The sequence below is a fragment of the Geotrypetes seraphini genome, chromosome 1 (assembly GCF_902459505.1).
Source record: "Geotrypetes seraphini chromosome 1, aGeoSer1.1, whole genome shotgun sequence".
Lineage (NCBI taxonomy): Eukaryota > Metazoa > Chordata > Amphibia > Gymnophiona > Dermophiidae > Geotrypetes > Geotrypetes seraphini.
The window spans coordinates 67,899,336-67,913,495 of NC_047084.1; the positions used below are offsets into that span (position 1 = coordinate 67,899,336).

Below are 14,160 nucleotides of genomic sequence, written 5' to 3' on the forward strand. Positions count from 1 at the left end.
TGGTGGCGGCAAAAAGGGCAAACAGAATGCTAGGAATGATTAAGAAGGGGATCACAAACAGATCTGAAAAGGCTATCATGCTGTTGTACCGGGCCATGGTTGGAATACTGCATCCAACACTGGTCGCCGTATATGAAAAAGGACATATACTCGAAAGGGTCCAGAGAAGAGCAAAAAAATGGTTAAGGGACTAGGGGAGTTGCCGTACAATGAGAGGCTAAAGAAACTAGGCCTCTTCTCCCTTGAAAAGAGAAGACTGTGAGGGGACATGATCGAAACATTCAAGATATTGGAGGGAATTGACTTAGTAGAAAAAGACAGATTGTTCATCTTCTTCAAGGTGAAGAGAACGAGAGGGCACTCGCTAAAATTAGAAAGGAAAAGATTCTGCACAAAGTAAGGAAGCTCTTCTTCACCCAGAGAGTGGTAGAAATCTGGAACATTCTTCCAGAGGCTGTTATAGGGGAAAACACCCTTCAGGGATTCAAGACAAGGTTGGATAAGTTCCTACTGGAACAGAACATATGCAAATAAGGCTAGACTCAAATAGGATATTGGTCTTTGACCTAAGGGCTGCCACATGAGCGGACTGCTGGGCACGATGGACCACTGGTCTGACCCAGCAGCGGCAAATCTTATTGTTCTTATGTTAGCCCCATAAAGCTTTTTCCTCCCTCTTCCATTCCATAAACAGTAATATAGTAAACTAGTGTTTAAGCCCGTTACATTAACGGGTGCTAGAAAGCAGCCCCCTTTCCCTCTCCCCCTCCAGTTCCTCCCTGTCTCTCCGTGGCCCCCCTTTTGTCTTCCCCCCTAAGCAAAACGATCTGCCTCCCAGCACACCCCTCCCCCCGAAACAGCCCCGTTTCCCTCTACCCCTCCAATTCCTCCGTGACTGTGTCTGTGTAGCCCCTTCTGTCTCCCCTCCCAAGCAAAGCTGTCTGCCTCTCAGCATACCCCTCCCCCAAAGCAGCCCCCTTTCCCTCTCCCCCTCCAATTCCTCCCTGACTGTCTCTCTGTGGCCCCCCATTCTGTCTCCCCCCTCCAAGCAAAGCTATCTACCTCCCAGCACACCCCTCCCCCAAAGCAGACCCCTTTCCCTCTGCCCCTCCAGTTCCTCCCTGACTGTCTCTCTGTGGGCCCCCTTCTGTCTCCCCCCCCAAGCAAAGCTGTCTGTCTCCCAGCACACCCCTCACCCAAAGCAGGCCGCTTTCCCTCTCCCCCTCCAGTTCCTCCCTGACTGTCTCTCTGTGGACCCCCTTCTGTGTTCCCCCCTAAGCAAAACGATCTGCCTCCCAGCACACTCCTCCCCCCCGAAACAGCCCCGTTTCCCTCTCTCCCTCCAATTCCTCCCTGACTGTGTTTGTGTGGCCCCCCTTCTGTCTCCCCCCCCAAGCAAAGATGTCTGCCTCCAAGCACACCCCTCCCCCAAAGCAGTCCCCTTTTCCTCTCTCCCTCCAGTTCCTCCTTGTCTCTCCGTGGCCCCCCTTCTGTCTTCCCCCTAAGCAAAACGATCTGCCTCCCAGCACACCCCTCCCCCGAAGCAGCCCCTTTTCCCCTCCTTTGAGAACTTTTACCTGCATGGGCCACCTGTAGCACCCTCCAGCCGTTCCTCTGAGCTGAAACTCCTTCACGCGCCTCCCGCCTACACACTGTTGAAGATGCGCGCCATCCCCGCAGTCTGGCCAGCTCCCCTAGTCCCTTGCCGCCGCTGCCACCCCCTTCCCTTCCCGCGGTCGACAAACCTCCTGGCTCCAGCAGCAGCCGCAGCACTGTAAACACGCTGCTTCGCGGCCTCTACTGCCCTGATTTGCTCTTCCGTGTCCCTGATGACATCATCAGAGACGCGGCAGAGCAAATCAGGGCAGTAGAGGCCGCGAAGCAGAGTGTTTACAGTGCTGCGGCCGCTGCTGGAGCCAGGAGGTTTGTCGACCGTGGGAAGGGAAGGGGGTTGCGGCGTCAAGGGACTAAGGGAGCCGGGAGAAGGGAAAATCAGATGGGAGGGTCAGACCATGGTGAGAAGCTCAACGGGGATTCGGGTGGGGGGGGGGGGCGAAGACGACGACGATGAACTGAAAAACCCTAGGCGCGCATGCGCACTCCTGCGGCCACAGACCTACATCTCACAGATCAGGGAAAATGGAAGCACGCAAGTAGGAGTGCGCATGCGCGGCTAGCGTTTTATTATATAGGATGATGGCAGATAAAGACTCGAATGGTCCATCCAGTCTGCCCAATCATATATGCTCCATAAATTAATCATTTAATTTAAATGGTCCTTTTGATTAGAAATTTCTAGGCCAGAAATCTAGATACCTGCCCTGTAGTGTGCTTAGAAACATAGAAAGATGACGGCAGATAAGGGCTACAGCCCATCAAGTCTGCCCACACTATTGACCCACCCTTTTAAGTCTACTGACCCTCTTAAGTATAATTGCAATTATACTGCCACTCTACTGACCCTCTCTTTCAAGTCTATACCCTAGTGATCCTATCCCTTGGCATGACTCTCGTAGGGATCCCACATGGGTATCCCATTTGTTCTTGAAGTCTGGGATGCTGCGTGCCTCGATCACCTGCACTGGAAGCTTGTTCCAATGCTCAATCACTCTTTCCGTGAAGAAGTACTTCCTGGTGTCTCCATGAAACTTCCCTCCCCTGAGTTTGAGCGGATGTCCTCTTGTAGTCGAGGGTCCCCTGAGAAGAAAGATATCATCTTCTACCTCGACCCGTCCCGTGATGTACTTAAATGTCTCAATCATGTCTCCCCTCTCCCTACGCTCCTCGAGACTGTAGAGCTGCAGCTTAGGTCCTATCTACTGGAATCTCCGTCAAAGTTCACTCCAGCCCATCTTAATCATCCTAGCCATCGAAACCCTCCCCAGCCCGTCATCAACTGAATGTCCATACAAAGGGCACAGACCACAGACCGTGCAAGTCTGCCCTAAAGAATGACACATGCTGATACCGAACAACTTCTCTTGTTATAGAATGCGGCTCTTAATGGTGAGTGGAACGAGCGCAGGTCTCGATGTGATATTCTGAGCCCAGTCACTGTATACACCAGTTGTGAGAATCGGTGATGGAAACTGCCCTTTGCCACCGGCTGCACTTTTTAAAACCCATTACTGGGCGGGACATCAAAGTAAACACCACCTCAGCCAAATTGAACTCAATGGCTGAGACGAGAAAGAGGTCCCGCCAGTCAAACTGCTGAACAGTGACAAATGGGGGTGGGGTGGGGAGGAATTATAGTATTCCTGAATAGGTGGTTTAAAAAAAAAAAAAAAAAAAAGAAACAAAAGGGAGAAAAAAGGGAATAAAATTAAGAGAAAAAATAACGCGCGAACGGGAAGGCAAAAACAACGAACGCTTGAAAGCATGACTTCGTTGCTCCACGAAAAAATAAGAACTGATGAGCCGTGCACCTATGTCGGGTGGAAAGGCAATCGCGCAAGCGCAGTGCGGTCAGTTATGAATTTTCTAAAGCTCTTAAAGTGCCGATGCACTTTTGCAGCTGTCCGTACTGAGGCTCCGTGGATGATGCCACCCATATGTGAGAATATGTTGCCCGCTTATCTTGGGATAAATTCTGGTACAATGAGGCATGGGATGAAGGTGAAAGGAGATAGACTCCGAAGTCATCTAAGCATATACTGTATTTTCACTCCATAAGACGCACCCATCTGTAGAGAAGGAAAAACCAAGAAAAAAATTCTGAACTAAATGATGTGCCCTGTACTCTATCCCACCTCTGGTGGTTTAGTAGTAGGCTGGGACAGGTAAAGGGCACGTCTAATGATAGGCACATCTAGCGGCACCAGCTTCCAGCTAGTGCCAAGCCAGCCAGCCAGCCCCAAGGCAGCCAGCCAACCCACCTCCAAGCCAGCCAGCCCCCCAGCCAACCCACCTCCAAGCCAGCTAGCACACAGCCAACCGCAAGCCAGTCTCACGGCAACCAGCCAACCCACACCAAGCCAGCCAACCAGTCCCAAAGCCAGCCAGCCAAGTAGCCAACCCACCCCAAGCCAGCCAGCCAGCCCCAATCAACCCCAATCCAAGATGGAAGACAAGGAGGTAGCTTGAGGTTCCTTGTTGTGCGAGATGCACCACGTAGAAAATCTAGTCCATTTTTTGTGGTAGCATTGCCTAGTGGCAGGCTTTCTGGAAGCCTCTAAAATATCTCGAACAGGTTGAGAAAATTAAATAGGACTTATGCTGAGAGGTACCAAGCTGCTAAGTGTAGAGACTGCAGGTTGGGATGAAGTAGAGATCCTTGACTCTGTGTAAGCAGAGACGGAAAAACTGGTAGAAGGTATGGCTCCCTGTTGCTGAATTGAAGTAGAAGGGAGTACCAAGGTTGCTTGGGCCACCGAGGAGCTATTAGAATCATGGTGGCATGATCATTCTTGAGTTTAACAAGAGTCTTGAGAATGAGAGGGAATGGAGGAAATGCATACAGGAAGAGATTCGTCCATTCCAGCAGAAAAGCATCTGCCTCGAGGCGATGAGGAGAGTATATCCTGGAGCAGAACTGAGGCAGTTTGTGGTTGTGGGGAAATGCAAAGAGATCTATCTGAGAAGTTTCCCACTGAGAAAAAAATGTGATGAAGAGGCGAGGAATTGAGTGTCCATTCGTGAGGTTGCAGAAGACGACTCAACTTGTCTGCCAGACAGTTTTTCTCTCCTTGAATGTAGACAGCTTTCAGGAAGGTGTTGTGAAGGATTGCCCAATCCCAAACCTTCAAAGCTTCCTGGCAAAGAGGGAGAAATCCTGTTCCTCCCTGTTTGTTGACATAGTACATGGCGACTTGGTTGTCTATCCGAATGAGGACTACCTGGTCGTGAAGAAGATGCTGAAAAGCTTTGAGAGCACTGAAGATCGCTCTGAGTTCCAACAGATTGATATGACACTGATGATCCGTGCTGGACCAATGGCCTTGAGTACAAAGACTGTTGAGGTGAGCCCCCCATACATAGGTCGAGGAATCTGTGGTGAGGACCTTCTGATGAGGGGTTGTCTGAAACAGTAAACCTCTGGAGAGATTGGAAGAGAGCATCCACCAGCAGAGAGACTGTCTCAATGAAGGAGTGACTGTAATGTGTTGAGAGTGGTTCGCAAGCCTACATCCACTGAGATGCCAGGATCCACTGAGGAATTCTGAGGTGAAGTCTGGCAAAAGGACTCACATAAACTATCAAGGCCATGTGACCTAGTAGTACCACCATGTGTCTCGCTGAGAGTGAAAAGTGAAGAGACTTTGTGACAGAGCTGAAGGAGAGTATCCAGACGCTGCTGAGGAAGGAATGCTCAAAGTTGGATAGTGTCCAGAACAGCTCTGATGGGAGGGCTGAAGGTGAGATTTGGGAAAGTTGATTTTGAATCCCAAGCTTTGTAGGAACCACGTAGTCCATTGGGTTGCTACAATAACCCTCTGGGATGTTGAATCTTTGATGAACCATTCGTCTAGGTAGGGAAACACCGGAAGACCATGGTTCCTTAGAGCTGCTGCTACTACCCCTAGGCACTTGGTGAACACTCTGGGAGATGATGCCAGGTCGAAGGGTAGCAACTCTGTATTGAAAATGCAGATTTCCCACCCGAAATCTGAGGTTGTGAGTGTAAGCCTCCTTGAGATCTGGAGAACATAAGCAATCATTCTGATCTAGAAGGGGATAAAGGGATGCCAGGGACAGCATGCAAAATTTTCATTCGACCAACAATTTGTTGAGTCCTGAGATCCAGAAAGGGCCGCAGATCGCCCATCTTCTTCAGAACTAGGAAGAAACGGGAGTAAGAACCCCTGCTCTGTTGTTCCAAGGGAACTTCCTCGATGATGAAGCATAGTAACATAGTAGATGATGGCAGATAAAGACCCGAATGGTCCATCCAGTCTGCCCAACCTGATTCAATTTAAATTTTTTAATTTTTTCTTCTTAGCTATTTCTGGGCAAGAATCCAAAGCTTTACCTGGTATTGTGCTTGGGTTTCAACTGCTGAAATCTCTGTTAAGACTTACTCCAGCCCATCTATACCCTCCCAGCCACTGAAGCCCTCCCCAGCCCATCCTCCACCAAACGGCCATATACAGACACAGACCGTGCAAAGTCTGCCCACTACTGGCCTTAGTTCAATATTTAATATTATTTTCTGATTCTAAATCCTCTGTGTTCATCCCACGCTTCTTTGAACTCAGTCACAGTTTTACTCTCCACCACCTCTCTCGGGAGCGCATTCCAGGCATCCACTACCCTCTCCGTAAAGTAGAATTTCCTAACATTGCCTCTGAATCTACCACCCCTCAATCTCAAATTATGTCTTCTGGATTTACCATTTTCCTTTCTCTGGAAAAGATTTTGTTCTACGTTAATACCCTTCAAGTATCTGAACGTCTGAATCATATCTCCCCTGTCTCTCCTTTCCTCTAGGGTATACATATTCAGGGCTTATAGTCTCTCCTCATATGTCTTCTGGCGTAAGCCTCCTATCATTTTCGTCGCCCTCCTCTGGACCGCTTCAAGTCTTCTTACATCCTTCGCCAGATACGGTCTCCAAAACTGAACACAATACTCCAAGTGGGGCCTTATCAATGACCTGTACAGGGGCATCAACACCTTCTTCCTTCTACTGACTACGCCTCTCTTTATACAGCCCAGCATCCTTCTGGCAGCAGCCACTGCCTTGTCACACTGTTTTTTCGCCTTTAGATCTTCGGACACTATCACCCCAAGGTCCCTCTCCCCGTCCGTGCATATCAGCTTCTCTCCTCCCAGCATATACGGTTCCTTCCTATTATTAATCCCCAAATGCATTACTCTGCATTTCTTTGCATTGAATTTTAGTTGCCAGGCATTAGACCATTCCTCTAACTTTTGCAGATCCTTTTTCATATTTTCCACTCCCTCTTCGGTGTCTACTCTATTACAGAGCTTGAGCTTCCTGAAGAAGAAAGGCGGTCTGGGATGGATTGGAAAGATACTCTCTTGGAGGAAGCTCTGGTGGAATCTGAGCAAAAAGAAGAGAGTATCTTTCCATGATTATTGACAGTACCCAGAGATCGGATGTAATGATCTCTCATCGATAGTAAAAAAAAGATGGAGATGACCTCCTATGGGGAGAGGAGAGGACAGAGGCAGAACGATTGAGATTATGCTCTGTGTGTGACAGTCAAAAAGGCTGAGAAGCCTTAGGTGTAGCAGAAGGCTGATGTTTCTATTGCTTCTGCTGTTGTGGCTTCTTGGGGAGTGCTCGAGTATAAGGAGCTGCCCTTGGAGGATAACGCCTCAGACAGGATGGAGGAGGTCGAGAAAACTATGCAGGTGCTAGCTTAGACTTTGGTCTGACGACTGAAGCAAAAGATTTCCCATGCTCAGACATGTTCTTGGTGGCGGCCTTTATGGAGTTATCAAAGCGGTCATTGCCCTCGCAAGGAATATTAGCCAGACGATCCTGAAGGTTGGGAAATATATCGATGGTGCGAAGCCAGGCCAGGTGGCGCATCAAAGGCATCATAAGATGACTGAAGAAGATGCAACCTGAGTTGTGCCAAAGTGGCAATGGCTTGCTGAAACTCTAACAGCCTGTGTTGACCAAGGTCTTTAGAGAAACCAGGGAGCATATCAATAAAATACTAGAAATAAGTAGTAAAGATGAAATTATATTTTAAAATCTTGGGGGCCTCATCGAATTTTGATAAAGATGACGGCCAAACTTGTCCATAGTCCTGCCCTCTCTTCCAGGAGGTACGGTAGTCTAGACCCTGGAAGATTCCACAAGAAGGGATTGATGAGATAGTTGGGAGTTCTCAAAGCTCTTGCAATGTAGAGTTCTATACCTGGATTCCAGCTTGAATGGAATTGCAGGGAAAGCATAAGGAGTCTCCAGGTTTCATTTGAAAGCCTGAGACAGAAGCCTGTTAAGAGGAAGCTTCAGAGACTCTGCAGGAGGTTGAGGAATACTCAGTTCCTCTAAATACTGTTTAGAGTACTTAAATCCAGCGTCCAAGTTAAGGTCCAGGTCCTCAGCCCTCTGACAGATGAAGGAGGAAAAGGACAATTGATCCGCCAGAGCATGGCCTCGAGAGGGACTCGATGACCTCGAGTGGAAAATGAAGGCGAGTCCTCTTTGAAGTATTGGTATCCCAGCGAATAGACAGACTGGGATGAGGCATTGGAATCAGCTGAGCCCTCGGGTTCTGCGATCAGTGTCCTCGATCAAGGAGTTGGAGGCCTCGAAAAGCTGGAAGGCCTGGTCGAGGTAGGCTTCTCTCTGGAAGAGGACCTGTGCCTCGATCGGCGACAAGAGTGCTGCCTGAAACAGGTCTTGTATGAGGATAAGACTTCACCCTGTGCCTCGAAATGGGCAATGCCTTTGGAGAGAGCATAGGGCTGGAAGCTGGAGATCAAAATCCCACAGACTCAGTGGTTTGGATCGAGGAATCTCAAAGCACTCCAAAAGACTCGGCTCCTTGTATGGATTATGAGGATTCCAGTTGTTGCATAGAGTGTGAAGAATCTAGTCGAGACACTTGCAAAGACTCGACTCCTTGCAGAGTGTGAAGATTCCGGTCGAGACACTCGCAAAGACTCGACCCCTTGCATAGAGTGTGAAGATTCCGGTCAAGACTCTCGCAAAGACTCGACTCCTTACATAGAGTTTAAAGATTCCGGTCGAGACACTCGCAAAGACTCGACTCCTTGCATAGAGTGTGTAGATTCCAGACCAGACACTCACAAAGACTCGACTGTGTGTAGATTCAGCTCAAGGCACAGGCAAGGACTTGACCTCTTGTGAGCCTGCTGAGTGCCCAGGCTAGACTTCAGGAAGCAGAATCGAGGCAGGACTGTATTTATTCAGTAACTGAACAAATTCCCGCTCTAGAATGGTCTGGATGGTAGCCTGCAATTGTGGATCCAACTCTGAAACTGGACCATTTGCTGAGGCTAAAGGCTCAGAGGTGGCAGAGGAAGCATGCTTCGACTTGGAGGAGTGATGCTTGAAGACCATCGCCAGAACTGTCTGCTGAGGTTTCTGTCATGAGGGAAGCTCAGAACACTTGACAGATGTACTCGAGGTCGAGGACTTTCCAAACGAGGAAGGTGTGATGAGACTCGAGGTCAGAGTTATGGAGGCAGGACACCTCGCAGCAGGCTTGACCAAGTCAGAGGTCGAGGGTATAGCAGGGATATCCATACTAAAAAATCTTCTCCACTTGAAGTCGACGACATTTGAGGGCTAACACTGGCTACACTTCTTGAAGCCTGTGACCGGTCGGGACATAGAATGAAAGATAGCCGCCGCAAAGTCAAAGCCCGCAGGCTCCGCTAGTCAGCCGACGAAAATAAAACTTTTTTTTTAACACAATAACTAAAAGAAAAACACAGTGACCCAGTAATAAATAAAATAAAACACAAGCCGCGGTGAGAGAAGGCACGAAGTGAACTAAGTTCAGCGCAGAGCATCAAAGACGGACTTCTCGGCTCTGTGGAAAACTGAGAACTGAGGAGATGCCCCCTGTGCTGGGTGGGAAGGCACTCTCACATGCGCGGTGCAGCACACTCAAAACTTTAGAGTTTTTTTTGAAAGCGGGTCTGCTTGTGAGGCTGTCCGCATCCGGGCTCCGTGGATGACGTCACCCACATGTGAGAATAGGCTGCCTGCTTGCCCTGGGATAATGCCCTCTGTCCACAAGACCGCCGCGATGACCACCATAACCTTGGTGAACATCTGGGAAGGCGTGGCCAGACCAAAAGGGAGCGCACACAGAACTGAAAGTGTTGGCCCAAGATAGCAAAACGAAGGAAGCGCTGACGGGAAGTCTGGATTGGAATGTGCAAATAGGCCTCTATCAGGTCGAGAGAGTTTAGATACTCCCCCGGCTGAACCGCCAAAATCACCTATTGCAGAGTCTCCATGCGAAAAGATGGAACTCTGAGAGCCCTGATGACTCCCTTCAAATCTAAGATGGGCAGAAAAGTCCCCTCTTTCTGGGGCACCACAAAGTAAATTGAGTACCAGTCGGTGCCCGACTCCGGAGGGGTATTGGAACCACAGCTCTGAGATCTAGCAATCTTTTAAGAATCTGGCAAAAAACCTGCTTCTTCCATGGTGCATGACAAGGAGAAGCTAGAAAATGATCTGGCAGAGAATGGGCCAACTGCAGAGAAGAACCATCCCGAATCACCTCCAGCCGAGCACCCACTGGAACCAGAGGGGGTGCGGGCACAGAGTCATTGGGTAGGACGGACAGCGGGGAACCGACAGAGGGATTCTCAGCCTCATGACAGGCCTGCATTCGCTGAAAGAAATGACCCCTGTCAAAATCAGAGGTCAGGTAGGGAGCAGTCCCACGCTCAGGGCAGTAGCTGCGGAAATCTCGCAGACTCCCCTGAGCAGTGCCACCTTGAAGAGCCTGGCAAGCACTGTCTTCAGGCAGGCAGGGCACTTTAGAGTCCATCAGAGTTTGAACTAACTAGTCCAAAACCTCTGGCAAACAACAAGGACCCCCGAAAAAGAAAATGTAGAGAGTTTAGAGATGGACACCGCGTCCGCCGACCAAGCCCGAAGCCAGAAGGTCTGACGTACAGCTATGGATTTGGCAGACAACCGCAAGAACTCATAGAGGGCATCTGAGAAGAAAGAGGCAGCCATCTGAATCTTCGCCAACTCCTGACCATCAGACTCACTGTCAATGACCCGCTCAGTTCAAGCCACCAGTCTTGCACAAATAGCTGCCTGGACCCCCAAGGCAGAAAAATTCTGAGTCTGTTAAGATAGAACTACTCTCAATGGTCACAGTATGTCACATAGAATAGCTGAGACCACCGCATCCATCACTGGCGACTTTAAAGTAGCCCTATCTCCCACCAGGATGGGATACAAGGAGCGTGCAAACCGAAAAGACGCCTCCAGCGAATTCCACTGCGCCAGGATAAAATCCAGAAATAAAAACCAGATGTATTGGACAAGAGAGGGAAGCAGAGGAAATCCCCCAAAGAAGAGGGTCCTTCACACTCTGGGTCGCAGGCAGTGCCTCCTCAAAGTGCAACACTGATGAGATTTGCTGAATCAGATCTGAGAGCTTGTCCCTCTGAAAAGGCGCACCTCAAAGTCTCCTCGCTGGTAGACAGAAAAAAAGAAGTCCCCGGTACCAGCGGCCATCCCCTCGAGAGGATCCTGGAGGGTCCCCAAGGGTCCAGGTCCTCATGCATTAGTTAAAACTCTCCTCAGACAACAAAGCCTCGTCCGAAGCAGTATGCGAGAATCTGGATGAAGAAGGACGCAAAAAGAATTAAGTCGAACATCAGGGAACGCGTAGAGAAAAACCCCTTGAGACGCCTTGGACACAAGGAGCACCCCCGGCTGCCTATATGCTTTACACAAAGCAAAAAGAAAATGGGGGGGGGGGGAGGGAAACCCTGGCGGCCCCATGGGATTCCCTGTCCCTATTATGTCAAAACAGGGAAAAGGCACCTGAGGCTAATTACAAGATGGAGGGGCTATCTGAGGAAAACAGCAAAAAAAGGCACCAAAAATAGCCCCTCCAGGGCCTGTAGCGGCTAAGAAGACTGAACTGTCCCAGCTGCTAAAGCAGGCAAAAGCCAACATCAGCTGAGAGAAAAAACAGCTGACAGGAAATCCCTCCGTGGGTGGCAGGAAAAGATTGGGCTTCCCTGCAAAGCTCTGCCGGCCATGAGGCACTAGCAGCGGGGAGCCCTGGACACCAGCATCCGATGCTGATAGGACTTCCACAACTGCATCAGCCCGAATATCTGTTTTCAGGCCGGCTGCGTCTGGACCCCTCAGAAGTGCTCAATTGCTCCATACGCGAACTAGGTGAAAGAAAAGTGCCGGTTAGTTGAAAATTACAGTAATTTACTGCATATTTAAAGGGAAAGCCTTTAGCCTGGCACTGCCTCAGGATTTCCCCCCCCCCCACACACAGAACAGACTCCACTGGCTCTCTAAACAATATGCCTTGCCACCAGGGGGTAAGGCTTACTGTCGAGGCACCTCCACAAAAATGTGGGGAGGTGGAAGAAGGTGGGGAGGGACCCCACTCGAGACCCTCAGGGTTTGACACTCCCGAGGTCAGACGGACCCCCAAAAAGCTCAATCCGGCAATAAAAAGGGACAAAAATTCCTAAACAAATTCCAACAGCCCTACCAAGGGAGATGGGTATAACTCACTACACCTGCTGGAGACTGAGAGAAGATTGAGGTAATTAAGGAGGGGTCACATGATATGTACAGTTCCAAAGTTTTGTCTCAGTCTAAACCTGCTGGTCATGATCAGATATATACCTGCTTGTAAGATTAACCCTATGCTGGCCTGGAGAGTTGGTAAAGAAACTACAACTTCTAACATTAATTAATAATAAACTTCTGGTGCTTAATTTCATCTCAGGCATGACAGCAACATTTTAATATAAAATTGAGCAATACATCAAGACAATAAGCAATATGTTATCTTTACCAGTAGTCTCCCAAGCAAGCTAAGGAGCAGCTCAGCAGCTGGCCATTCAGGCTTATTGACTGTGGAAAGAAGATCCTGAACAAAGTTCTCAAACAGTGGCCTATAGTCTTCTTCCCCTTGCTTGCTCCCACATCTGTTTAAAGGGAAAGAAAGACAGCTATAAAGCAAGTCATTTAACATTAGACCTACCAACAGATATTAAACTTATAACAAATTAAAATGGGTTCACATCATTTCAAAATCAAAAGCAGGTGGCACAAAATGTACCCAGCATGGAGAATTAAAACATAACAAACCATTCATTACAGAAGGCCCTTCTGCTGTGATTTGCTCACACAAACCTACCGTATTTGCCGGCGTATAAGACGACTTTTTAGTACCTTATAATCCTCCCCAAAGTCGGGGGTCGTCTTATACGCCGGGTACAGTTTACATGCCCTTACTTGCGGGGCTGGATGTACTCAGTCGCGCGGCTCTTCTTCTTCCTACCTTCTCTGCTTGCAGCACAGAGCCGAACGGAAGTCTTCCCGACGTCAGCGCTGACGTCGGAGGGGAGGGAGGGCTTAAACAAAGCTTAAACAAAGCCCTCCCTCCCTCCGACGTCAGCGCTGACGTCGGGAAGACTTCCGTTCGGCTCTGTGCTGCAGGCATGGCAGGTAAGGAGAAGGAGAGTAGCCTCGCGGTACCAAGAGAGAGGGGCGGCCGCCCCTCCCCGGTTGCAGCACAGCCGGCCAGGTTCCCTTACTTTTGTGGCACTTCCCCGACCGACCGATAACAGCCCGGGTCCGACAATCCTCCCTGCCCTGTAGCCGCGAATCTAAATACCTTCTTACAGCAGCTGTAAGAAGGTAATTTAGATTCGCGGTTAAGGGCAGGGAGGTTTGTCGGATCGGGGCTGTTGTCGGTCGGTCGGGGAAGTGCCACAAAAGTAAGGGGACCTGGCCGGCTGTGCTGCACCCGGGGCGGTAGAGAAGGTGTGCGGAAGAAGGGGTCGTCTTATACGGCGAGTATAACACAAAACTCTATTTTTTAACTAAAAGTTGGGGGGTCGTCTTATACGCCCAGTCGTCCTATACGCCGGCAAATACGGTAGATAAAATTGATGTCATGAAACTTTCTGTTCTACTCATCCTGACCTTTCAGTTGTTCATAAACACCATTTTTGGTGGGACCAACTGAACTGAACATTTATAAACTATTCTGGGTGATTTGTGAATTCTCCAAAATCATTTCCTGTCAAAGAAAAGAGAGAAGGTGCTACAAATTTAATGAGTTGCTTTATAATAAAAGTTCAACTAACATGATATGGCTAAGAGAAAGTTGCACATAGAGGAAAATCTATAGCATTGTGCCTATTACACAAAGGAAAGTAAGCACCTACTTTTCTTCATAAAATTCTAGCTAACAGGTAAATTATGTGTCTATAATGTACACTAAAGCTCTTACACTACATAAGAACATAAGAATAGCCTTACTAGGTCAGACCAATGGTCCATCAAGCCCTGTAGCCCGTTCTCACGGTGGCCAATCCAGGTCACTAGTACCTAGCCAAAACCCAAGGTGTAGCAGTATTCCAGGCGACCGATACAGGGCAAGCAGTGGCTTCCCCCATGTCTTTCTCAATAACAGACTATGGACTTTTCCTCCAGGAACTTGTTCAAACTTTTCTTAAAACCAGCTGAAA

The 14,160-nt window shown here is 49.0% G+C and overlaps 1 protein-coding gene across 1 annotated transcript in view; it reads right to left on the reverse strand.

Moving 5' to 3' along the window:
* Positions 1-14,160, reverse strand: part of NIPBL (NIPBL cohesin loading factor) — a 1,354,860-nt gene that overhangs the window by 425,967 nt on the left and 914,733 nt on the right. Inside the window, 1 exon segment of the mRNA XM_033932779.1 lies at positions 12,477-12,609. Within this exon segment, the coding sequence (XP_033788670.1) occupies positions 12,477-12,609 (133 nt within the window).